Here is a 27,212-nt window from a genome sequence, read left to right as displayed (position 1 = left end):
CACCTCTCTGACCTCATCTTCTACCCTTTTATCCTTGGCTCGGTCATGCTCCGTATTCCTTGCTCACTCCCTTCTGTCCAGAATGTGTGGCCCCAGATCTCCACACAGCTGGGTCCTTCACCGGTTGGACAGTTGGAAGGTCCTGTCCTCAGAGGCTTCCCTGATCACCTATGTAGAGCACACTGCCCCGGGCACACCTGAACATGCCATCCTATTTTATAGCAGTATCGCTATCTAAAATTACCTGAAATTGCCCCGGCACCAACTTGCTTATTGACTATCCCCCACCTGCCCACCCCTAGAAGGGCCTTGTCTGCTTTGTTCACCGCTACATCCCTAGCATCGAGAGTCCCTGGGACTTGAGTGCTCAAAGATGCTTTGTGAGTAAACAAAATGAACAGATATCTAAGACATAAAACATCAGGCCAGGCTTTAGGAGAAGCACATCTAACCCTGGCACTTGAATCTTAGAGCAATTTCTCCCATGCTTCCTCACAGGAAATGAACGGCCTCAAGAACATTCTTTTTTTTTTTTTTTTTTTAATAGGGCCACATCCGTGGCATATGGAGGTTCCAAGGCTATGGGTCAAATCGGAGCTGTATGCCACTGGTCTATACCACAGTCACAGCAGCGCCAGATCTGAGACATGTCTGGGACCTACACCACGGCTGACAGCAACGCCAGATCCTTACCCCACTGAGCAAGGCTAGGGATCAAACCTGCGTCTTCATGGACGCAGATTCATTTCTGCTGAGCCACGATGGGAACGCCTCTTAAGAACATTTTTACGGCTAAATCAAGAATGAGTTCCACAGAACTATTTCCTATAACATCTTTCAATACATGTTGATGTGGTGTAATACCTAAGAAGCGTATTTGGTTTAAAAAAAATGTATAAAAGCAACTGCGTTGGAGGAAAGTTCTGTTAGAACAACACCATCCAGGTATGCAGCTCTCTGATAAATTCAGTCGTTGTTATCATGGGGGTGAACATTAGAAACCATCTGTAAAAATTAAGAAATTTACTTACCTGGGCCCCCATGTTAAGACAAACAGTAGGTCTGTCTGGGATAGGGCTCAAACATATTTATTTTGAAAAATCTCCACAGAAGATTCTGATGTATAATCCCAGTTGGACATCTCTGATCTGGATAATCCTCCATAAATATTACTCATCTCAACTGCAGTGTAAACATTCTATGTTTCCAGTGAGTGCAGTCAGCTGATCTGAGACCAGGAATACAATCCTCCTGTGAAGGCTGAGGCCCCTAAGAAGACAAAGTACCTAAATAAAGGTACCTGCAGGCAGGACTGACACTTTTTTCAGGAAAGTGATTTTTAAAATTTAGATTCTCAGAGCTATATTAAAACTAAATATTAGACCCCAGGAGTTTCTGTCGTGGCTCAGTGGTTAACGAATCCGACTAGGAACCATGAGGTTGCGGGTTCGGTCCCTGCCCTTGCTCAGCAGGTTAAGGATCTGGCGTTGCCGTGAGCTGTGGTGTAGGTTGCAGACGTGGCTCGGATCCCACGTTGCTGTGGCTCTGGCGCAGGCCGGTGGCTACAGCTCCGATTCAACCCCTAGCTGGGGAACCTCCATATGCTGCGGGAGTTGCCCAAGAAATGGCAAAAAGACAAAAAAAAAAAATTAGACCCCAAATTGTGAAAATGAAATTTAAACGTTTTAAATAGATGTATGGTGTAAGGCTGGTATTGCAAGTCTGAGAGTGCCTTGGTTAAGCATGATAAAGCAAATGAGCAGTCAAGTGGCACGGCATTCTAATTTTATCACCCTCGGTATTCTTGAGCATTGGGCTTCTTGTTGTGGGAAGACAGATGTGTATGATAGAAGAGGTTAAGGTAAAAACCCTAGGAATTCCCTGGTGGCTCAGCAGGTTAAGGATCTGGCATTGTCACTACTATGGCACGGGGTTTGATCCCTGGCCTGGGAACTTCCACATGCCGTGGGTGTGGCCGAACAAACAAAACCCCAAGTCCTAAAGGGGCAGGAGAGGACTTGTGGGGAGAGATGGAAATGTTCTATATTGTCCCTGTGATGGTGGTTACACATTTGTCAGAATTCATAATTTATACATTTAAAATAGGTAAAGTTTGGAGTTCTTGTCATGGCTCAGCAGAAACAGATCTGACTAGCATCCATGAGGATGCAGGTTCGATCCCTAGCCTTGCTCAGTGCATCCAGCATTGCTGTGAGCTGTGGTGTAGTTCGCAGACAGGCTCAGATCCTGTGTTGCTATGACTGTGGCGGAGGCCAGCGGCTATAGCTCCAATTTAACCCTTAGCCTGGGAACTTTCATATGCCATGGGTGTAACCCTAAAAAGACAATAAATAAATAGGTAAATTTATTATACGTAAATCTTAATAAAGCTGATTCACACACATACACACTCACTCTGCAGTCCTGAATCTGAACTGCAAGTATCAGTGAATTCATGATGAATTTTTTATCTTGGGGGGAAATACACACAAAGACTCCCCACCCCAACACACACATATTTGCTAGCTCTGAACAATGAAAAGGTCTAGAAAGACCAGCTTCTCATAATTAGCACTCCTGGCACTCAGAGTGTGGTCTCTAAACAGTTTTCCAGTAAAAGGAACCAGGGCTCCTTGGAGAAACACTAAAATATACAATCTCCATATTGGATATTAGATGCTAAAGAAGCTATCAAAGACTACTAAAGTTGTGTCAAAAAGACTCAAGGCCAACTTGAAGAGACTCCTACTGGCCAAAGGTAGGACAATTTGTGTATGAAAAAGAGTAACTTTAAAGAGGGTAAGTCTGGCATTTCTCTCACCTTTCCCATACCCCTAAACAAATAATAGATGAAGTGTTTTTCTTTTCCTTTTCTCTCTCTCTCTCTCTCTCTTTTTTTTTTTTTTTTTTTTGGTCTTTTAAGGGCCACACCAAAGGTATATGGAGGTTCCCAGGCTAAGGGTCAACTGGAGCTGTAGCCACTGGCCTACACCACAGCCATAGCAACACCAGACCTGACGTGTGTCTTCAACCCACACCACAGCTCACAGCAACACTGGATCCTTAACCCACTGAGTGAGGCCAGGGATCAAACCTGTGTCCTCAGAGATACTAGTCAGATTCGTTTCCACTGAGCCATGAAGGGAACTCCAGAGGTTTTTCTTTATACAAGCATTCTAGCTAATAAATAATAAAGAAGATAGAATCAGAATATCACCACCTGCCACCTCTAAAGAACTAACTGATCTAGGCATTGGTCAATGATTGCTAGCATTTCCCTAAAGAGAAACAACCAGACATTTACTGCCTCCTGGTGGAAAAACTCAACCTATAAAATAATCTTGCTCCCTACTCCCGTTCCCTCATCAAATTGAACTTGAAGCTGATGAAGCCTCTGCATTCAATTACCAATCTACAGGAAATATGGAGAGAGGAACTGGTTAAACTACACCTAGGAATGCAATAAGCAAAATTCAAACAGTAGAAAACACCATAATAAATAATTCAAATGCCTTTAAAAAAACAGACTGCAAGTGAGCAAGAGCTCAAATCTATAAGGATAAGAGAGGCTAAAACAGGTGGCTCAGTAAGGATCTGGGATTGTCACTGCTGCAGCTTGGGCCATAGCTGTGGCATAGGTTAGATCCCTGGGCAGGGAATTTTTGTCTGCCACGGGCACAGCAAAAGAAAAAAAGAAAAAAGAAAAAAAAGAGAGCAACTAAAAGACCTAACAATAAACTTCAATAAATGGCCTTATTTGGATCTTCATTCAAACAGTACAAAATTATGAGACAATTGGAAACTGGATTGATATCTGAATTTAAAGAATTTTAAAGAACTTTTTATTATTAAAATCCTTAAACAGGAGTTCCCGTCGTGGCGCAGTGGTTAACGAATCCGACTAGGAGCCATGAGGTTGCGGGTTCGATCCCTGCCCTTGCTCAGTGGGTTAACGATCCGGCGTTGCTGTGAGCTGTGGTGTAGGTTGCAGACGCGGCTCAGATCCTGCCTTGCTGTGGCTCTGGCGTAGGCCGGCGGCTACAGCTCTGATTAGACTTCTAGCCTGGGAACCTCCATATGCCGCGGGAGCGGCCCAAGAAAAGGCAAAAAGACAAAAAAAAACAAACAAAAAACCTTAAACATATACAAATAGTAGTACAATGAACTCATGTGTATCATTACACAACTTAAACAATTCAGTACTATTTTTATTTTCCATCTATATTCTATCACTTTTTTTTTTTTTTTCCTTTTTAGGGCTGCATCTGCAGCACATGGAAGTTCCTAGGCTACGGGTTGAATCAGAGCTGTAGCTGCCAGCCTACACCATAGCCACAGCAACACCAGACCTGAGCCGCATCTGCAAAAGCTCCAGGCAATGCCAGATCCTTAACCCACTGAGTGAGGCCAGGGATCAAACCCGCATCCTTATGGATACTAGTCGGGTCCTTAACCCACTGGGCCACAATAGGAACTCCCCCTATCACTTTTTTTTAAAAAACTAAATTTTAAAGCAAGCCTCAGATACATGTATTCTTACTCAAAAACTTCTACGTATGTTTCTATCAGATAAGGACTTTTTAAAAAGAAAAATAAAGCCGTAATACCATTAGCTCATCTAAGGAAACTGTCAACAATTCCTTAATATCATCGAGTATTAATTTTTTCAGGCATTGGAATGGTGAATTAACTAAAAGATTTACAAATGAAACGACAGCTGCGACCTGCTTCAAAATAACATGGGAGGGTGATATTGGGAGGATGAGGCAAGACTGGTCATGGGTTGATGGGTGTTGGTGCTGGGGTTAATTATACTGTTCTGTATATGTTTGTGTTTGAAATTCTCCCTAGTAGGAAAAAATAATAACCAAAGGGTGAAAACCTGCTAAGTCAACTAAAACAAGTCAGCCAAACTTTCAAGACATTTTACACAAATTATCACTTGGAATTTCTGTCAGGGTGGTAATGACAGTACAGTTAAACACAAACATAATAGCACATAAAGGTTCAAAGATTTCTTATAAATGTGTCTATTAGAATCAGACATGAAATACACTGGAACATTACATTATGCCATTTAAGACTAATTTTAGGTTATTTTTCAAAAATAAAGACCTGTTCTAATTTTTTTTGGGGGGGGGGGCTTTTTTTTTTTTTTTTTTGGTCTTTTCAGGGCCGCACCTTCGGCATAAGGAGGTTTCCAGGCTAGGGGCTGAATCGGAGCTGTAGCCGCCAGCCCACACCACAGCCACACCAACGCAGGATCCGAGCCATGTCTGTGACCTACACCACAGCTCATGGCAACACCAGATCCTTAACCCACTGAGCAAAGCCAGGGATCAAACTCGCCACCTCATGGTTCCTAGTCAGATTCATTTCCGCTGTACCACAACAGGAACGCCTGTTCTAATTTTTTTAAATTTAGTTTTAGTTTAATCTTTGATATTTGCCAATACACATAAAGACCCCTATTTCCTGATAACAAAACGTGCTTCAGAGAAGATAAGACAGTACGGTAACCCCAGAGGACAAACTGTGTTCGATCCAAATTAATCATGATATTCTCATTCCCATGGACAGTGATTGGCCTAATAACCATGTGATTCAGTTTTGAAATTAGTTTAAAAAAATGTAAACAAGTCTTCTGATTGGGGCATTTGGGAAAGCTTTTACTTTCCTAATTAAGAAGAGAAGAGCCTTGGCTGTGTAGCTCTAATCTCTTTGACTGTCTTCCTAACTAGCATGTGGATGAAAGGGCTAGAAATATAGCAACGGCCTTGTAACCAAGAAGCAACAAGTACAAAGATAAATGCCATCATACTAAAGATGGTGGAACAGAAAGAAAGCAAGAGCCTTGGTCCTGGGAGGTCCTGTTGTGGCTTAGCATGTTAAGAACCTGACTATTATCCATGAGGATGCGAGTTCAATCCCTGGCCCCATGAAGGATCCCTAGTGCCATGGCTGTGGTGGAGGGTTGGTGGCTGCAGCTTCAATTCTACCCCTAGCCACAGGTGTGGTCCTTAAAAAAAAAAAAAGGCCTTGGCCCCTAACTACTACAGAGCAAACGACACAATTACACCAGCTCTGGAGAGTCTACCCCCTTGATTTCTTGTTAAAAGCAAAACAAACTCCAATTTGCTTAATCCAGTGTAGCAGTATTTTTGTCTTATAGCTGAACATATTCCTGACATCATGAAATACATCAAGAAATATAATAAAAAACCGAATCCAAAAAAGCACCAAAAATAGCCACTTGTTTTTTTTGTCTTTTCAGGGCCGCACCACAGCATATGGAGGTTCCCAGGCTAGGGGTTGAATCGGAGCTGCACCTGCCAGCCTACGCCACAGCCCCAGCCCCAGCCCCAGCCATGCTGGATCCAAGCCTCGTCTGCAACCTATACCATAGCTCGAGGCAACGCCAGATCCCTAACCCACTGAGTGAGGCCAGGGATTGAACCTGCGTCCTCATGGATCCTAGTCAGGTTCATTAGCCACTAAGCTAAAACAGGACTCCAAAAATACCCACTTCTTAAGTGCAAAGGGGCTAGAAAAAAACCAAGTTACATAAGACCATCAAATTAGGAAAGAGGAGTATTTATTATACAAATATTAAAATCTATACATTCTTAGCTGATGATATATATTTAGTTAAAAAGTCTTTTACTTTGGATATATGCATCATTTCCTTCATTGTGGTGTCTCTACTTCTCAGGTGTATTAATCCATTCTCCAAAGTAGCTTCGGTAATCAGCACTGTGAAGAGGATACTCATTTCATCATATCTAAGAAAAAAAGTAAGTGACCAAAACACGTGAGCACAAACAAATCATAAGTTCACCACATTACAAGCTTTAATTACTTTAGGGTCAATGCCACTTTCAAGAGTCACAAAACTCAAAGGCAGGGCTTGAGAGCTGAACTCAAACATACTTTCTTGCAATTTCCTGAATCACTTTCAAAGTAAAATTTTCAGAAAGTTTCTGACTTATTGTAACAGCTGTAAAGTCATAAAAGAAAATAAAATCTAAGAAAGAAACACTGGGGAGTTCCCTGGTGGCTCAGTGGGTTAAAAATCCGACATTGTCACTGCTGCGGCACAGGTTCAATCTCTGGCCTGGAGTTCTTGCATGCTGTGGGCACAGCCCTCCGACCCCTAAAGAAAGACTAGTACCTCAATACACCACCACCATCTGGGGTGATATTATGGATGAAACTTGAAATAACCTCAGCCTTTTGGTATGTGGATACAATCCAAGAAAATTATTTTAGACTAAACTCTTTTTTTTTTTCAGTCTTTCATCTTTTCAGGGCCACACCTGCAGCACATGGAGGTTCCCAGGCTAGGGGTCTAATCAGAGCTGTAGCTGCCGGCCACAGCCACAGCCATGACAGATCTGAGTCGAGTCTGCGGCCTACACTATAGCTCATGGCAACACCGGATCCCTAACCCAATGAGTGAGGTCAGGGATCGAACCACAACCTCATGGTTCCTAGTCGGATTCGTTTCCGCTGTGCCACGACGGGTACTCCCTAGACTAAACCCTCTTATAATACTACTATAATAGTAGACTTTTAAGATCAGTAAGATCCAGTGTACAACAAATTATACCAAAACTCGTGCGTAATATTTAATATATAACTTAGTATGCTAACATACTTTTTTTTTTTTGCTTTTTAGGACCGCACCCAAGGTATATGGAAGTTCCCAGGGTAGAAGTCGAATCAGAGCTACAGCTGCCAGCCTATACCACAGACATAGCAATTCAGGATCAAGCTGTGTCTGCTACCTTCACCACAGCTCATAGCAATGCCAGATCCTTAACCCACTGAGTGAGGCCAGGGATTGAACCTGCATCCTCATGGATACTAGTCAGATTCATTTCCGCTGAGCCATGACAGGAACTCCCTAACTTACAAAGTTTCTAGTTTAGCGGATACCTGAACATAATCTACACTGGCCTTCTTTCTGCTTACCCAGTCACACTATCTCATTAATGTTTCTTTGCTTTGTAGGACTCCATCAGAAATTACCTATCTAGGAGTTCCCGTCGTGGCGCAGTGGTTAACGAATCCGACTAGGAACCATGAGGTTGCGGGTTCGGTCCCTGCCCTTGCTCAGTGGGTTAACGATCCAGCGTTGCCGTGAGCTGTGGTGTAGGTTACAGACACGGCTCGGATCCTGCGTTGCTGTGGCTCTGGCGTAGGCCTGTGGCTACAGCTCCGATTTGACCCCTAGCCTGGGAACCTCCATATGCCGCGGGAGCGGCCCAAGAAATGGCAAAAAGACAAAAAAAAAGAAAGAAAGAAAGAAAGAAATTACCTATCTATTTACTTGTCTATTGTTTATTTTGTCCTTCTAGAATATAAGCACCATAAGAACCAGAAATTTTTGTCTTGTTTGCTGCTGTATCAAAGTACATAAAACAGGAGTTCCCTTGTGATGCAGTGGGTTAAGGATCTAGCATTATCACTGCAGTGGCTCAGGTTCAATCCCTGGCCCAGGAACCTCTGCATGCCATGGGCATGGCCAAAAAAAAAAAAAAAAAGGTACATAAAACACAGTAGGTGCTTAATAAATACCTGGATAAAAATACCCTGGGGCAATAAAGCCTTTATTTACCATGTTAAAAACAACTATAACTTGATAATGTCCTCATGACTCAAAGGATAAGATTTTATAACCTGAGAATAGTGGAAAATTCAATTACAACCCCTTCATTTTATATATGATAAATCATCAGTTGCTTTATCTACAGAAACCTATTTCTCTTCTGACATCATCCAAAAGGTCTATTTTAACAAGTTACTAAAGAACTGAGGAGCAAAACACTAAGCTTCACAACTTCCACCTGAAGGATGTGTATTCACAAAAAGCTAAAAAACAAAAACCAAAATAAATCTGAAGTAGGGAAGAATGAATTACTTTGCTAAGAAATACAAGTCAATGAAAACAGCAGGGGGTAAGACTAACGACAGGAAAATTAATTAGGAGACTATTTCAATAATTCAGCCAAGAGATACTAGCGACCTCGGGTAGTGGCAGTAAAGATGGAGAGATGTGGATGTGCGATGTTTTAGGAGGATGACAACAGCTGGTGATGGACTCCGTGTGGACAGTAAGGAAGAGGGAGGAGTTAATTACAATATCCAGGTTTCAGTCTCGAGCAATCGCGTAAACAGGTACAGACCAGTAAGAAAACTAGTTCTCTTTCTCCTAAATGGAATTATCTCCCACTTAGTCTCAGAATGAACCACAAGGCCAGCAGGGCAAAGGCACTCCACTTAGGTTCCCGAAGAAGAGATTCAACAAATGTAGCCAATACACCAAATTCCATCCCTGATAAACTCAGGTACACATACTTCACCATGTTAGGTCTGGAAGGTGCACAGAGTATCTGCTTACATATACCCAATGTATACCGTTCCCCGCTAGAGCAACTAACTAAGGGTATGTGGTTCTACTAACCAGAAAGTTAAGAATAATTTTTTTTTCTTTTTTATTTAAAGCCACGCCTGCAGCAAAGGGAAGTTCCTGGGCTAGGGGTCGAATTGAAGCTGTAGCTGGAGGCCTACACCACAGCTGCAGCCTACACCGCAGCCTGTGGAAACACCAGGTCCTTAACACACTGAGTGAGGCCAGGGATTGAACCCACATCCTCACAGTCATTGTATTGGGTTCTTAATTGGCTGAGCCATGACGGGAATGCCAGGAATAATTTTAAAATACAAGAAATCTGTTACTCATTAAAAAAAATCATATAATCAAAAACTCCGAATAAACAAGTTTTAGCAACAAAAGATAATTCTTACTTGGCATAAAGTTGTTCCAATGAGGACTGTACAGTTTCCATATAACCAGGCCATACAGAAATTCCATTTTCTAGTAGTTCATTAAATAGCCCTTGACAAACCTGGGGAAAAATACAAGAACTAAAATATGAAAGAAATAAAGGTAGCTAGAGTTATTACCCTATTTTTGTGAAACCACCAATCATCTTTTTCAATCTTTATTATTATTTTTTTGACTGCACTCACAGACTGAGGAAATTCCGAGGCCAGGGATCAGACCATGCCACAGCTGTGACCCAAGCCATAGCAGTGAAAATGCTAGATCCTTAATCCATTGAAACACCAGAAAACTCCTTTTTCAATCTTTAAAAATGGGCATAAATCCCTTTAATTACATGGTAATATTGTTGATAATTTTATATATTGTATATTATAAATTGTACACTTCTGAAGAACTTAAACACAGCAAAGCTAAATACTAGATGTAAATCTCTGAAATTTTTGTACCAAATATAAGAATTTTTATCATTCAAAACACAAATATACACAAAAGTGAAACAGTCTATCCAAAAAAAAAAAGTTAAGTCCAAAGGGCTATGTTAACTCTAAACTCTTCTGAGAATTGAGCACTGAGTTACAGCACAACATCAGGAAGAGAAGGAAGAGTCATTAAAACAAACTAAGGAAAAGGAGCCAGAAGAGTATGAGGAAAACCAGGAGAGAGCTCTTTCTGAAGCCAACTAAAGACAATGCTTCAAGAGGAGAATGGTTAGTTTCAGTGGAATGCTGGAGACAGAAGCCTGACTGGAAATACAGAAGTAATAGAGTAAATGACATAGTACACTGTCTTCTTAACAATGTTGAAGCAAAACAAAGACAAATTTTATTTTATTTACTTTTTGTCTTTTTAGGGCCAAACCCGAGGCACATGGAGGTTTCCAGGCTAGGGGTCCAATCAGAGCTGTAGCTGCCAGCCTACACCACAGCCACAGTAATATAGATCCAGCTGCATTTGGGACTGACACCACAGCTCATGCCGGCTCCTCAACCAACTGAGCGAGGCCAGGGATTGAACCCATGTCCTCATGGATGCTAGTCAGGTTCATTAACCCCTGAGCCACGATGGGAACTCCAAAAGAAAAAATTTAAATGCTCTTAACCTAGGACTAAAACTCTAAAGCAGTATTTTGTTCACTGGTACTGCTGCCATAGGATGATAAACAGCATCTCTGAAAGTAGGGAAGCAATCCCATTTACCATCGCATCCAAAAGAATAAAATACCTAAGAGTAAACCTACCTAAAGAGATAAAAGACCTGTACTCTGAAAACTATAAGACACTGATGAAAGAAATCAAAGACGACACAAATAGATGGAAAAATATACCATGCTCATGGATTGGAAGAGTTAGTATTATCAAAATGACTATACTACCTGAGGCAATATACAGATTGAATGCAATCCCTATCAAATTACCAAGGACATTTTTCACAGAACTCAAACAAAATATTTTTTTTTTTTTTGGCTTTTGTCTTTGTTGTTGTTTTTGTTGTTGTTGCTATTTCTTGGGCCGCTCCCGCGGCATATGGAGGTTCCCAGGCTAGGGGTTGAATCAGAGCTGTAGCCACAGGCCTACACCAGAGCCACAGCAACGCGGGATCCGAGCCGCGTCTGCAACCTACACCACAGCTCACGGCAACGCAGGATCGTTAACCCACTGAGCAAGGGCAGGGACCGAACCCGCAACCTCATGGTTCCTAGTCGGATTCGTTAACCACTGCGCCACGACGGGAACTCCTCAAACAAAATATTTTAAAGTTTGTTTGGAAGCACAAAAGACCCAGAATAGCCAAAGACATCCTGAAAAAGAAAAATGGAGCTGGAGGAATCAGGCTCCCAGACTTCAGACTATACTACAAAGCAACAATCATCAAAACTGTATGGTACTGGCACAATGACAGAAATATAGATCAGTGGAACAGGATAGAAAGCCCAGAATTCAACCCACACACCTACAGCCAACTAATCTATGACAAAGGAGGCAAGAATATACAATGGAGAAAGGACAGCTTGTTCAATAAGTGGTGCTGGGAAAACTGGACAGCCACATGGAAAAGAATGAAATGAGAACACTCCCTAACACCATACACAAAACTAAACTCCAAATGGATTAAAGACCTAGCTATAAGACCAGACACTATCAAACTCCTAGAGGAAAACATAGGCCAAACACTCTCTGACATAAACAACAGCAACATCTTCTCAGATCCACCTCTTAGAGTAATGACAGTAAAAACAAAAATTAACAAATGGGACCTAATCAAACTTGAAAGTTTCTGCACAGCAAAGGAAACCCTCAACAAAACGAAAAAGACAACCCACAGAATGGGAGAAAATCTTTGCAAATGAGTCGACTGACAAGGGATTAATCTCCAAAATTTATAAACACCTTCTGCAGCTCCATACCAAAAAAACAAACAACCCCATCAAAAAATGGGCAGAAGATCTAAACAGACAGTTCTCCAAAGAAGACATACAGATGGCCAAAAAACACATGAAAAGATGTTCAACATCACTCATTCTTAGAGAAATGCAAATCAAAACCACTCTGAGGTACCACCTTACACCAGCCAGAGTGGCCATCATCCAAAAGTCTACAAACAATAAGTGCTGGAGGGTGTGTGGAGAAAAAGGAACCCTAGTACACTGTTGGTGGGATTTTAAATTGGTGCAGCCACTGTGGAAAACAGTATGGAGATTCCTCAGAAAACTAAAAATAGAACTACCATTCAATCCAGCAAGCCCACTCCTGGGCATCTATCCAGAGAAAACCACGACTCGCAAAGACACATGTACTCCGATGTTCATTGCAGCACTATTTTCAATAGCCAAGACACAGAAACAACCTAAATGTCCACGGACAGAGGAGTGGATCCAGAAGATGTGGTAAATAAACACAATGGAATATTACTCTACCATTAAAATGAATGAAATACCAGCATTTTTAGCAACATGGATGGACCTAGAAATTATCATGCTAAGTGAAGTCAGCCATACAATGAGACACCAACATCAAATGCTTTCACTGACATGTGGAATTTGAAAAAAGGACAGACTGAACTTCTTTGCAGAACAGATGCTGACTCATAGACTTTGAAAAACTTATGGTCTCCAGAGGAGACAGTTTAGGGGATGGGGGGATGTGCTTGGGTTATGGGATGGAAATCCTGTGAAATCGGATTGTTATGATCATTATATAACTAAAGATATGATAAATTCACTTGAGTAATAAAAAAAAAGAAAAAAAAAACCCAGCATCTCTGGCCTCCATTAGATGCCTAGAGCACCCTCCCCCACCTTGTGACAACCAAAAATGGTCCCAGACATGACCAAATGTCCTCAAGGGGAAGGGGAGGGTTGTGTGTCTGAGCTAGAGCACTGTCTCTCAAACTTTAGCATCAGCATCAACTGGAGGTCTTGTCAAAACAGAGGTGGCCCAGCCTTCACCCACCCCTACCCGACCACCCCTAGTTTCTGATTCAGCAGGTCTGGGAAGAATCTGCATTTCTAACAAGTTTCAGGGAAAGACCAGAGCAAAGTAAATGGGTATTAAGGTACAGAGCATTTTGGGAGTTAGATGAGAATATAGATATTAATAAATCTCAGAAATGAACAGGGAAAAATAAATATAAATTTTACTAAGGTAGTGGTTGCCAGGAGAAAATGTGCTCTAACAGAAGGTAGAAGAGAAAGAAAAAACAAAAAACCAACGCTCTAAGCATGATTAAGCACAGGTGAAGACACGGGGAAATGAGAGCCCCTCACACCACGGATGAGAGTCCAAACAGCTCCAGCCAATCTGGAGAGCAGTCTAGCTCATATAGTGAAATTGAGGCTATATATTCATTTTATCCAAAAAAATCTCATCCCTATGTATAAAACCAACAAAAACTCTTTAACAGCTCAGAAGGTTACATGCTAAGGATCTGCTCTGTCATATGCTAAGGAGAAAATTTTAAAACAGAGTAAGACATTACTATTTGGGTAAAACACTCAAGGGACAAAATACTACTAATATTCTTATAAACAAGAACAAAACAAAAAAGGGCCTGCAATGGTAATGACAAAAATCTAGGGAGCAAAGTTCTTTGTCCTTCAAGCAAAAACAAACCAACCAACCGAAAAAAAAAAAACAAAAAACAAAAAACTCAGGAACCTCCTACCTACTAGTATTGGGAAGCCTTCCACAATCCTGGGGGAAAATGAGGAAATTAAACCATTACCTTCCCTTACCACATAAGCCTGGGAGAGCTGGCTCAGTATTTCTAGTGTCCTCAGGTCTGTGTCACCCATACTGAAACAACTGCTCAATGGGGTCCTGGCTTTTAAGTATTTAATTTGACCAGATAGATTAGAAAAATCAAAATAAGATTACAGATCTAGAACCTGTGCTTACACCAACAAGTTTCTCAAGTGTTAAGTTAAAAAGGGAAGGGGTGGAGTTCCTGTCATGGCTCAGCAGTAATGAACCTGACTAGTATCCATGAGGATGAAGGTTTGATCCCTGGCCTTGCTCAGTGGGTTAAGGATCCAGCATTGCCATGAGCTGTGGTATACACGACAGATGCAGCTCAGACCCAGCACTGCTATGGTTGTGGCGTGGCCTCACTCAGTGGGTTAAGGATCCGGTGTTGCTGTGAGTTGTGGTGTAGGCCAGCGGCAACAGCTCTGATTAGACCTCTAGCCTGGGAACCTCTGTATGCTGTGGGTGAGGCCCTAAAAAAAGACAAAAGACAAAGAAAAAATAAATAAATAGATAAAAATTAAAAAAGCACTTATGACTGGGCATGACATTAACAGCAAAATCCACTGAATTGTATTCAGCGTCTCTAATACACTGTATTTCAAATGATCTATAATTAACCATAGTATTTATCCACAGTTTATTATTTAATTAAAACTTTTAAAAATAAATGAATCAAAATAAAACTTTAAATGGCAAACTACTCATTTACTTGGAATAATGGTTATAATTGAAATCACAACATTAAAACTTGTTTAACCCACCTGTCTTAGTTCCACTGTTGGTCCTCTTCCCACATCCAAAGCAACCTTAATAGGGGCTAAACAAGGGTGAAGTTTAAGCACCTAAAACAATTTTGGGAGGGGAAGGACAGCATATCTTGTTTAAATATAACACAAGTACCAACAAACATAGAGCTTCTTAAACAGTATTATCTGTGTGAAAATGGAAGCTAGCTGAGGTCATAAAATACCGTAGAATGATGTATCGGCCGTCTACATTTAGCTGCTCATAGATTTCTCCATTTAGATGTTCTGCAGAAGTAAGTGCACTTGATACTCTCCCATTTTCTGACAGCTCCATTTTCCCTCAGTGAAATGCCCCTTCTAGTCATCACTGCTTTCCCTACCCAGTCTGGGCCACGTGGCTCATCACTTGGGACTTTCTCTACCCCAAACCCACCACTCTAGGCATTCATTCCACCATTCAATAAACATTTGAATGGCTACTTGGGACAAGAAACAGTTCTAGGTGATGGGGACAAGTCTCTGTCCCTCATAATGGGGAGAAGCAGATAATAAAATAAATAGGTAAATAATATATTTGAAGGTGGTAAATGCCAAAAAGGAAAAAAAAAAAAAAAAGACTGTTAGTGCTGGCAAGGGGTGAGCTGGGGGTGGGCTGTTTGCAATTTTAAATAAGGTAGTAAGAGAAAGTCTCCTTTCTGAGGTGACGTTTGAACAGACTTGAAGGCAGCTGAGGGACAAGACATAGATTTGGAGCAAGAGCATTCTAGACAAAGGGGCGAACTAATGACAAGGCTAAGCTCGGAGCACAGAAACAATGAGATCTGTGCTTCTGGGAGGAGATCGAGTGAGGTAGAGAGGAACGGGAGGTCAAAAAGGGAAAAAAATCTGTAAAACACTTTAGGGGCTTTGGCTTTTCCTCTAAGTGAGATGAGGAGTTTACCAGAGTGTTTTGAGCAGAGGAGCAAAGAAATGTGTAAAAAGGGCCACCTAGTGCGGAGAGATGAATGCCAGTGGCTTAGATCAGAGTGCGAGCAGTGGAGGTGGTAAGAAATGGTCAGATTTAGGATATATTTTGAAGCTGGAGTCAAAGAGGTTTTGCTGATAGTTTGGATGTCGGTTATAAGAGAAATAAAGCATGCCTCTTGTTTCTCTGATAATATACCCAATAAATCCCAACCCCCAGAACAATTCTATAAGTGGTCATATCAGGCTAAATGAGCACTGCATACTAAGTCACTAACTATGCAGAGCGGTGCTACCTATGTAAGGAATGGTGTCTAATCCCATTTAGCACTCAGTGGTGGTTGAACTTTTGATATGGGGAAGCTTCCTTTCACATCCAAGGGGAAGAACGACTATTCTAAACTCTTGCCAATTAAACCCCTGATCCTCCATATTTTAAGCTAATAATCTGTTTTCTAATTTCCTAAGAAAATAAAGAATATGAGTAAAAACTTCCTTCAATGACTAACCAAGCCGGGTAGCCTATTTATAGCTATACACATTGTTTCTTTCCTCCCTGCTCTTTCAAATAACTCTTTTTCAAGACAAAATCCCCCACCTGTGTTCTTTTTTTTTTTTCTTCTCTTTTTTTGACTGCCCTGTGGCATATGGAGTTCCCCGGAGAGGAATCAGATCCAAGCTGCAGTCAAAACCTGAGCTGCAGCTGTGGCAATGCCAGATCCCCAACCTACTGTGCCACTCTGGAGAATGAACCCACGTCCCAGCACTCCCAACATGCCAGCAATCCTGTTGTGCCACAGCAGTAATTTCCTCACTTGTGTTCTTGATTCTGTCTGGGTTTTTTTTGGCCTTGCATGAGGGATGCAGAAGTTCCAGGGCCAGAGATCGAACCCATGCCACAGCAGTGACCCAAGCCACAGCATTGATGCTAGATCCTTAACCTGCTAGGCCACCAGGGAACTCCTTGATTCTGTCTTTTTTCTTCTTAGGGCTTCATGTGCAACATACACAAGTTCCCAGGCCAGGGGTCCAATCAGGGCTGCAGCTGCCAGCCTACACCACAGCCACAGCCATGGCAGATCCAAGCCACATCTGCAACCTACACTACAACTCTCAGCAATGCTGGATCCTTAACTCTGAACAAGGCCTGGGATTGAACCTGCATCCTCGTGGATGCTAGTCAGGTTCCTTTCTGCTGAACCACAATGGGAACTCCATCCTTGATCCTTCCTGTTTCTTCCAAAATCTTGCTCCATTGGTCATTTCATTTCTCTCCCGTAGCTTCAATCCCGCCTCTCTATTGATTTTGAGCCCATAAAGATACTCAAACTGCACATCCTAAACTAAGCTTTTCCCTTGACCCAGACCCATGTCTATCTCTTGTGATCCAGTGATCAGCCACTTGGGGTCAGAACAGGTGCAGAGAAATCAATACTACCACTCTTGCAGGTCTGTCTTACTTAGTCCTACTTAACACTCAGCTTTTTTTTTTTTTTGTCTTTTGTCTTTGTTGTTGTTGTTACTATTTCTTGGGCCGCTCCTGCGGCATATGGAGGTTCCCAGGCCAGGGGTCGAATCGGAGCTGTAGCCACCGGCCTACGCCAGAGCCACAGCAACGCGGGATCCAAGCCGCATCTGCAACCTACACCACAGCTCACGGCAACGCCGGATCCTTAACCCACTGAGCAAGGGCAGGGACCGAACCTGCAACCTCATGGTTCCTAGTCGGATTCGTTAACCACTGTGCCACGACGGGAACTCCAACACTCAGCTTTTGATACAAGTGGGAGTTATCAGTGGGAAGGCCCCAGGGCTAAGAATCAGAGATCACTGTCTAGCTGCCCAAGATCAAACAGAAACGTCTCTAGGATTACTCAATAGGGATTCCTGGTTCTATTCTGTTAGAACCTGCTTAATATTCCTACGGCCAGATGCTAAAAAACTGAAAAATGCTTAAAATTATGATTCAGAGTTTATATCAGAAACCAAGTACACTAACATAAAAAAGAAGAAACTTATATTTTTAGTTTCTCAAGTCTATCCTTGAAATATCAAAAGCACCTTTCTATGAAGATCTTTCTTTCTTGTGAAGGAGTTCTCCGTTAGCTGGAAGGAATCATAGAGGTATGCCAGCATGCCTTGGTCTAGATCTCCGTTTATAGATAAAACAGAAGGAACCACACTTTTTCGTCCATCTCGACCCTTCACAGAAAAGTAGAACAAAAATAAAGTACCATTTAGCAGAACTACTACTTGAAATGACATTTTAGACTTACAGAATCCGAATACAAACTGATCAATACATCTAGAAAGATTAATAAAATTAATTTTAACAATGACCACTTGGCAACCTTTATAATAATAATAATTGATGGATGCTGCCATCAGTAGGTCAAAATTTGGTGAGAAACAGGTTATTTACATTGTCTTAAACTATCTGCCCACAAAACTTATTATTCATCAATTAATAAGTACAAAATCCTTAACAACTTTACATTGGAGAATCCTGGTATCATTATCTTAACCAAGTGATAAAAGGTAACAAATTGATGGATATGATGCAATGAGAAGAGGGTAGCACATTTCTGGGCATTCCTACATAAATCATGAGGAAACATGAGAGACACTCAAACTGAGCGGCACTCTACAAAATAACTGGCCTATACTCTTCAAAAATGTCAAGGTTATGAAAGACAAGGAAAGATAAAAGGATTCATTCATTTGAAGGAGACTAAGGACACATAACAACTACATGAAATACATGATTCTAGACTGGATCCTGGACCGCTAAGGGGCAGGCTGGAATAACTGGTTGCCTTCGAAGGATTCTATGGATTGCATAGTAATAGCAGATTAGTGCTTTTTTCTGATTTCGATTGTTGCATTGGGGTTACAGAAACGTGTTCTTGTTCTTGAGAAACACAGTGAAGTATTAAGAGGTCATGGGGTACCACGTCCGCAGCTTATTCCACAATGGTTCAGGAATGATCACGGAGAATCTGGGTAAAGGATACATGGGAGCACAAGGGAAAACATACGTGCAATTGAGCCACATTTTCTGGATACTTATGTAAAAGTTCTTGATCTCCTAGATTCCACAGGGTTTCTATTGGCTCCTTTCCCCAAGGAAAATTGTAGTAAAGTTTGTTTCCCTTCCGGCCTGCTTCATCCTGACAATCACTGCTGCTGAAGTTAGATGGACTCATGGCAAACTGGAAAAGAAAGTTTGTCTTATTAACTTATTAAAATAACATTAAAAATTAAATTTGCCTGCGGCAACTGAATGAAACTGGTCAAGTCCCCCCCCAAAAAATTTAAGTTTAATTAAATATGAGTGAATGCACTGTTGAAAATACTATTTTTTAACCTGAAAGAACTACAGAGAAAACCTGTTGATGTTATCGAGCCTTTCTGTGGTCAATTAACAAGAGGGAAAGGACCTATGAACTAAATGGGATAATGAGGAAAGTACCACATACCATTCTTATGCTTCTGTGAAGAGCTTGATTATTTGTGATTATCCCATTTAGTTTAGGTGTTTGGAGATTTTAAGAGTTAGAGAAATAAGACAATGGCAAGATAAAAACGCTTACTTCAACACTTTTCTCTTTAGCATACACTAAAACTGGATTGTAAATTACAGAACAATTTGACTACGAGAGAGCGTTCCCGGTGGTGAGGAGCAAAAGCTACAGCTCTAAGATAGGGCAAGTGTCCCACTCTGTACCAGCCAGGAATGCCAGGCTAGGGAATCTGAACTTTACCCTAAATGTAAAGTCCTACTAACCAGAGTTTCTGAGCAAGAGAGAGATATCAACCAAGTCTTTACCAAAGAAATTTCGTTTAATGGAATAATGAAAATCATTACAATTGGGTTTTTTTGTTTTTGTTAATGTATCCTATAGCTGTCTCCTATAGCTACATCAAATGAAACTTAACTTATTAGAGAGAACTATTACCTCTGACACACTAGGACACGTTGCCTATTAATTATTAAGTTAAGGGTAATGAGTGTCATACCTTTCTCCACCACAGGAGTCGATGACGTAGCCAGAAATCAAGCCACTGGCTTGCAGTTCTTGATGAAGTAAACCATACCAGTGAAGCTTCAGTCTTTTCACCGATTCTTTGGCTATCAGAAATAACAGATAATCATTTATTTGAAAATCATACAAGTTCTCCCAAAGTGAAAGTGACTCTTTAAACGTAAGGCCAAGTTATTTTGCCATTTTTTTTGTGTGTGTATACCTTTTAACAGCATCAGATGTCTGTTTAGTATCAGAAACAGGATGAAAACACACTCCAATCTGAGCAAGGCCAAAAGGTAGCCTCTTATTCATCAGATCCAGGTAATTAACATAATGCTCCAAGGCACCTGTCAAATGATAAACCAATCACTGTATGAATCTAGTCTATAAACCCAAGTCATTTTGGTATAATTAATACACAAATTAATAATATAATGCTAACACAGCAGTAAGTATACTAACATGGAGGTACTAAGGTAGATCTTAACTGATTACCATTTAATTTTGGGAAGTGTCCCCCAACTTTTTAGTTCGAAGATTTTTAAATTCATAGTAAACTTGAAAGGACAGTACAACAAATATCTGTAAACTTGGAAGTTCCCCTGTGGCTCAGCAGTAATGAACCCAACTAGTATCTATGAGGATATGGGTTCGATTCCCTGGCCTTGTTCAGTGGGTTAAGGAACTGGTGTTGCCCTGAGCTCTGTGGTGCAGGTCGAAGACATGGCTTGGATCCTGTTCGGATTCGCGTTGTTGTGGCGTAGGCCAGCAGCTGTAGCTCTGATTTGATCCCTAGCCTGGGAACTCCATATGCCATGTGTGCTATAGCTGCTGCCTACACCACAGCTCATGGCAATGACAGATCCTTAATCCACCGAGCAAGGCCACAAGAGGAATTCCAATGACGTTTTTCTTTTTGAGTACAAGCCAGTCATAGATTATCTCACATTAGATTTGTCTGAAGCTTCCTTATAATTTGGCTTAATTATTTTTAGCAGGAGTAAACACGACATTGGATGCAGTAAGATATACACATCAACTAACAGAAGGAACATAATATCAAATTATCCCACTTTTAATGAAACGAGATTTGATTATCTAGGTAGTGACTATCCATTGCCCAACATTATCCTGCTCTCCAAGTGTCTCCCACCCAATACCTTTAAAATTTTTTTTTTTTTCTTTTTCAGCCACCCCATGGCACATGGAAATCTCCAGGCTAGGGATTGAATCCAAGCCCCAGTTGTGACCTATGCCACAGCTGCAACAATGCTGGATCTTTAACCCACTGCCCCAGGCTGGGGATCAAAACGGGAGCCTCCACAGAGATAAGCCAGATCATTAACCTACTATGCCATAGTGGGAATTCCCTTCCACCCAATATATATACATATATTTTTTTTTTTTTTTTGGTCTTTTTTGCCAAAGGGCTGCTCCCGAAGCATATGGAGGTTCCCAGGCTAGGGGTCCAATCGGAGTTGTAGCCGCCAGCCTACACCAGAGCCACAGCAACGCGGAATCCAAGCCACGTCTTCGATCTACATCACAGCTCACAGCAATGCCCGATCCTTAACACACTGAGCAAGGCCAGGGATCAAACCTGCAACCTCATGGTTCTTAGTCGGATTCATTAACCACTGAGCCGCGTCGGAAACTCCAACACCCAATATTTTAGAATATACTAATGACCCTTGAATTATTATACTGGTGATTACAAAATCAAAGTGGTGATTTTTCTCTAATCTCTTTTTCCTTTCTATATTTATTGCAAAGCTTCTGTAAAACAAACTTTCTTCACCTCCTCCTTCTCAATTATTTTGATTAACACTGTAGATTAGATTTTTAATTTTATTTAATGTGTTCTTATCCATTACCATCAATATATATTTTAATTTTTAATTTGTCCCAAACTTACCCAGTGGGAATCTCCTACAAGGCAGCTTCTGTGTCCTTTTAACATAAATCTACTAGTCTTCAAGTAATTCTTTGCTTTCTAGCACCATAAACTGTCCCCAAATCACCTTGTTCTTTCCCTGCCCAGACCTGGAGTGAGCCACTTCTCCCAGCACTGGTTCCTTAGAGAAACCAAATTCTGGGTGTTTCCACTGTGGTGGAATGGGTTAAGGATCTGGCATTGTCACAGCTGTGGCTTGGATTCGATCTCTGGCTCAGAAACTTTCACATGCTACAGGTGAAGCCAAAAAAAAGAAGAGGAAAAAGAAACCAAATTCTGGGTAGGTACGCTCATTGCTAATGTAATCACTTCCAGGCCCTTTCAATGAAGAAAGTTAGAATATATATTTTTAAAAACTCATGAGTTCATACTGATAGTCAATTCAAGTTTAACCTTACAATGTTTACCTTCGCCTATATATATATATATATATATATATATATATATATATCTTTTCTCTTACAGTGAAAATCTTGGATACTAAATTGATCCATTGATCTATTCGCTTTATCCTATAATACACATATGAAATAGCTTTAGAATTACAATACCAACATTTCCTTTTTTGTCTTTTTAGGGCTCCACTCGTGGTATATGGAGGTTCCCACGCTAGGAGCCAAATTGGAGCTGTGGCCAGCCTACACCACAGCCACAGCAACTCCCCGTCTGAGCTGCGTCTGCGACCTACACCACAGCTCACGGCAATGCCAGATCCTTAACCAATGAGCGAGGCCAGGGATTGAACCTGTGTCCTTATATAGTCAGATCTCTTTCTGCTGAGCCACAATGGGAACTCCCCCAGCATTTCTACTTAGAGTAAATCTAAGTTCAAGATTTATTTGTAGTTCTTTACGCACTTATTTCCCACTAAATGTTAACACTGTGTTCAAGAGTTACTTTGAGATTTCTACATCTGGTAATAGTAGCCTAACATGTTGCTAACAAGAAAAGTTGGTCAAGAAACTTAAAAAAATCTGTTTAAAGACATAAGAGAGCTATCAAGGCAGTAAAGACTTGAGGGTCCAAGATTGGGAGAGAAAAGAAGAGCAGAGAGGTGAATCCAACATGTGCTACTTTTCCAAATTTGAAGTAGCAGAGCTGAGAAGCTGAAATGCTGAGCAGAGCTTGCCATATTCTGGGGCCAAGAAGTACAAAAATTGTAGTTCCTGGCTCATGGCCGGGGCGGGCTGGAAAACATCCCAGCCTTTCACTAGAGACACTCAAAAGGGCTACACTCTAGGAGTGGAGGTTAAGTGAAAAGACCGAAGCCCAGCCTCAATAAACTTAATCCTGGATTGTATCAAGATATGCTCTAGCTGCCTGCCAAAAGCAAAAGAAAACAATGCCACCCAAGCCTCAGTTTATCTCTACAGTGAACACACAAATTACCTAGAAAACCAAGAGAGAAGTCCAAATGACCAAAACACCCAGAGAAAAACAGATATTGGAAACAGACATCTGAGTTATCAGACATAGACTTTAAAACGTGATAATGTATTCAAGAAAGTTGCTAATAAGACTGGGTGGGAGGGAAGTCTAACATATGTGTAATTAGCCACAGAAGGACAGAAGGAAGAGAATGGGGCAGTAACAATACTTGGAAACACAATGGATGAGAATTTTTAAAAACCCATTCGTAAGTAGAGGCTACCACAATATTTCAGACATGAAATAAAGACAGCAAGGGCATTGGGCATAGAAAGAAATGGCAAACTGGTACTTAAGCTAAAACACTAGACAACCAAAAGATTTGGCAAATAAGTGGACTTAAGTCTTTAGGTTTTTTTTGTCTTTTGAGGGCCACACCCACGGCGTATGGAGGTTCCCAGGCTAGGGGTCTAATCAGAGCCGTTGCCCCACAGCAACGCCAGATCCGGGCCATGTCTGCGACCTACACCACAGCTCACAGCAACACCGGATCCTTAACCTACTGATCAAGGCCAGGGATCGAACCCACAACCTCATGATTCCTAGTCAGATTTGCTTCTGCTGCGCCATGATGGGAACTCCGGATTTAAGTTTCTTAAAGGCAAGGAAATGTCTGGAACATCAATAAGTACTTTGATGAATCCAAGAGAGCTATGTTTCATTTTCTAATAGGTAATAAAAGATTGACTTTGTTTTGGGATATGATAATGAGCAGAGATTTAATTCCCCCAAAGTAAAACTACCATGGAATAATTAAAGTAGTACACATTAAAATTGTCCTATATACTCACCAGTTTAAGCTTGCTTTATTTTATTACGGAAAATCTTTAAAAGGTTACAATACAGGTACTAATTTTCAGAAACAATGGACATTGGTTATTTTAAATTACTTCATAGTACCGCTTAATAAAAAATGGCAAGAATAGCGCTTTGCAAAGATGAGATGCTGTAGCAAGTCTGTCCTCTAAAGAACCTGATTTTTTTCTTTTTTGGTCTTTTTAGGGCTGCACCCATAGCATATGGAGGTTCCCAGGCTAGGGGTCGAATCAGAGTGTAGCTGCTGGCCTACACCTCAGCCACAGCAATACCAGATTTGAGCTGCATCTTTGATCTACACCATAGCTCATGGCAACTCAGGAGTCTTAACCCACTGAGTGAGGCCAGGGATTGAACCTGTGTCCTCATGGATGCCAGTCAGATTCCTTTCCATTGAGCCACGACGGAAACTCCAAGAACCTGATTTTTTTCCCCCATGTTCTATTTGACTTGAAAGCCAAATTGTCACAAACAAATTTCTGTGTATTCACTTGAGTCACTTATATAGCTTAATTTAGTCCTATTATTATTATTATTATTTTGGTCTTTTTGCCATTTCTTGGGCCTCTCCCACAGCATATGTAGGTTCCCAGGCTAGGGGTCGAATCGGAGCCGGAGCCACCGGCCTAGGCCACAGCCACAGCAGCAACACGGGATCCCAGCCGCGTCTGCAACCTACACCACAGCTCATGGCAACGCTGGATCCTTAACCCACTGAGCAAGGCCAGGGATCAAACCCGCAACCTCATGGTTCCTCGTCAGATTTGTTAACCACGGAGCCACGACGGGAACTCCAATTTAGTCCTGTTATTATATTTCCAACTCAAAAATCACCTGAAGGGCTCTTCGAACTAGACTATTGCTCAGTTTTTACTAAGAAAAACTGGGGGAGGGCATTTTCCTGTTGCTCTAGAAAAATGAGCACTTGATTAGTCTATTGTATGTAAAACTCAAAACTGTGGAAGTATTTATAAACATTTTAGAAACAATGAGCCTATGATTAATACACATGATTTAATCTCCTAATTCTAGGGCTGCTCAAGTGAACTCCAAAATTCTAGGGTTGCCCTATGAAACAGCTTTACTAGATCCTCGGGCCAGATTCTTCAAGGAACAATAACGATCCCATGAACTAATTTTCTCCAGGGCAGCAGCACTGTCAATAAACCCAACTATTTCAAGAAGATGAGAACCAGATAACTTCCTTTCCACGTGCATAAAGAGCCAGGTGCAATTCGTTTTAATCGAGTGAGACTGCTTTTCCACCCCAACATCTATTTTGAAGCATGAAACCGTGAAGCATACCGTGAAGAAGGTTCTCTCGTAGATTCCCAGAAGTTTTTAATAAGTTCTCAAGAAATGCTACTAGCTGTTCCTTACTCAGCTCTTTGTCTTGCAAGATTTCTCGTAGCGTTTCTGCAGAAACAAACCTGAAGGCACTGTCCCCAGGCAGCGAAGGCCCCGGTTCATGGTGGAGGGCGTCTACCGGGAAGACCTGCTCCCTGAACACCACCACCGAAGACCACCATTCTGCCGCCAGGTTCTTCCGCAACTCTATGCCCAAGGGGCCAAAGCCGGGGTGGCACCCGCTGAGAAGAGAATCTTGGCTAAGCTTCCGCTTGGTGCCACTGAGAAAACGCCTTTTCTGACACATCTCTATCAGCACCTCGCTCCCCTCATCACTAGACTCAGGAGCTTCTCTCCGCTCGCTACCGTGGGGCTCCGCAAGCCCTACGAGGGAGCCGGAGCCGTTTTCTCTCAAGTACTCCGGCTGCCCCCCATCTACTCGAGTCCCAAACCCAGAAAAAAAGCACCTGCAGACTCTCTGGCAGGCCCTGCCGGCTGCACCGGAGCGCATAGTCCTCGGGAGTTAAACTTAGACCAAACCCACACAATTATCAAGATCCCGGAGGCGAACTGCGCAGTTGCGACGGAAGTGAGCGTGCTTACGGCTAGCCCCACCCACGGAAGTGCGTCACTGTTTGTTTCTTCCGGCTGGAACCCCCTTACGGGCCTCTCCCGCTTGCAAAGGCAGACGTCGGACCCTCGGTTCTTCTCACTTCCGTCAGGTCTAGTTCGCCCTAATTTGTTGCTCTTTTTATATGTCCTCATCAACACCAATAAAGATCTTTTCATTCTCCTGCTGTCGCCTCTATTGAGTCAGCCTTACTTTCCTTTTTGTTCAATCAGTACTTTGTATGCTGCATATTCACATTTGAACATCCCTTTTTGGAGTTCCCTTTGTGGCTCAGCAGTTAACAAACCCAACTAGGATCCATGAGGAGGCAGGTTCCATTCCTGGCCTCGCTCAGTGGGTTAAGGATCCAGGCGTAGCTGTGAGCTGTGGTGTCGGCCTGCAGCTACAGCTCTGACTTGATCCCTGGCCTGGGAACTTCCATATGCCCCAGCTGCAGCCCTTAAAAAAAAGCCAAGGAGTTCCCATGTGGCTCAGTGGTTAACGAATCTATGAACCATAAGGTTGCGGGTTCGATCCCTGGCCTCTCACTGGGTTAAGGATCCAGCGTTGCCTTGAGCTGGGGTGTAGGTCGCAGACTCGGCTCGGATCCTGAATTGCTGTGCCTGTGGTGTAGGCTGGTGGCTACAGTTCCGATTGGACCCCTAGCCTGGGAACCCTCCATGTGCCACAGGAGCAGCCCTAGAAAAAGCAAAAAGCCAAAAAAACAAAAAACAAAACACCAGCCAAGGAAATGCCCCTTATTAACCTTAAGTGTTCACAAAAATTAACAGTGGTCATAGTCCTTGCAGTTCCCTCGTTGTTCAGTGGTTAAGGACTTGGCCAAAACCTCTGCTGTAGGTAGTCAATCCCCTAGTCAATCTCTGCATGCAGCTAGCATGTTGGCCTTTTATTGCAATTCTAAAGACCCAGGCCTTCCTTGCGTTTCTAGGCAAAAAGGCTGGGGCTATCCTGCCTTCCCCCATACTTCTCTGAGTGTGCATGGGGAAAGGGGCACACACCACCTTCACACATTGGTGTTCAAAGGGCAGCCCTTGTTACGCAGCACCTACCTCACCTGTGAAGGTTAAACAACTGTTGGAAAGGGCCCAGCAATATTTTAAACCTAGTTAATATGGACGAACACTTGAGAACAAAGCACTTGTGTACAGGTAAGTTGTTCCACCAAGACTCTTCTAAAACATGAGACAAACTCACAAAAAACCTTC

General features: G+C 42.0%; 1 protein-coding gene across 1 annotated transcript; it reads right to left on the bottom strand.

The window, feature by feature from the left end:
* Positions 1-6,578: 6,578 nt before the first annotated feature.
* POLG2 (DNA polymerase gamma 2, accessory subunit) lies at positions 6,579-26,356 on the bottom strand. The gene is made up of 8 exons (XM_047757780.1): positions 25,335-26,356; positions 20,052-20,178; positions 19,824-19,935; positions 18,842-19,015; positions 17,865-18,005; positions 14,856-14,936; positions 9,811-9,911; positions 6,579-6,782 (listed from the first exon to the last, which is right to left on the bottom strand). The coding sequence occupies exons 1-8, from the start codon at positions 25,885-25,887 to the stop codon at positions 6,617-6,619; spliced, it is 1,455 nt and encodes a 484-aa protein (XP_047613736.1). The 5' UTR covers positions 25,888-26,356; the 3' UTR covers positions 6,579-6,616.
* Positions 26,357-27,212: the final 856 nt, after the last annotated feature.

Source organism: Phacochoerus africanus, chromosome 14 (assembly GCF_016906955.1).
Source record: "Phacochoerus africanus isolate WHEZ1 chromosome 14, ROS_Pafr_v1, whole genome shotgun sequence".
Taxonomy (NCBI): Eukaryota; Metazoa; Chordata; class Mammalia; order Artiodactyla; family Suidae; genus Phacochoerus; species Phacochoerus africanus.
The sequence above is the reverse complement of the archived record's forward strand: the minus strand, read 5'-3'. Positions and strand labels throughout refer to the sequence as shown.

Coding starts and splice junctions, on each gene's coding strand:
- POLG2 (XM_047757780.1), bottom strand. CDS start 25,887: ATGCGCTCCGGTGCAGCCGGCAGGGCCTGCCAGAGAGTCTGCAGGTGC. Junction 20,179..25,334: donor ACGAGAGAACCTTCTTCACG/GTATGCTTCACG, acceptor ATCATTTGACAG/GTGCCTTGGAGCATTATGTT. Junction 18,006..18,841: donor AAAATGTGGCTCAATTGCAC/GTATGTTTTCCC, acceptor TTTTCTGTGAAG/GGTCGAGATGGACGAAAAAG.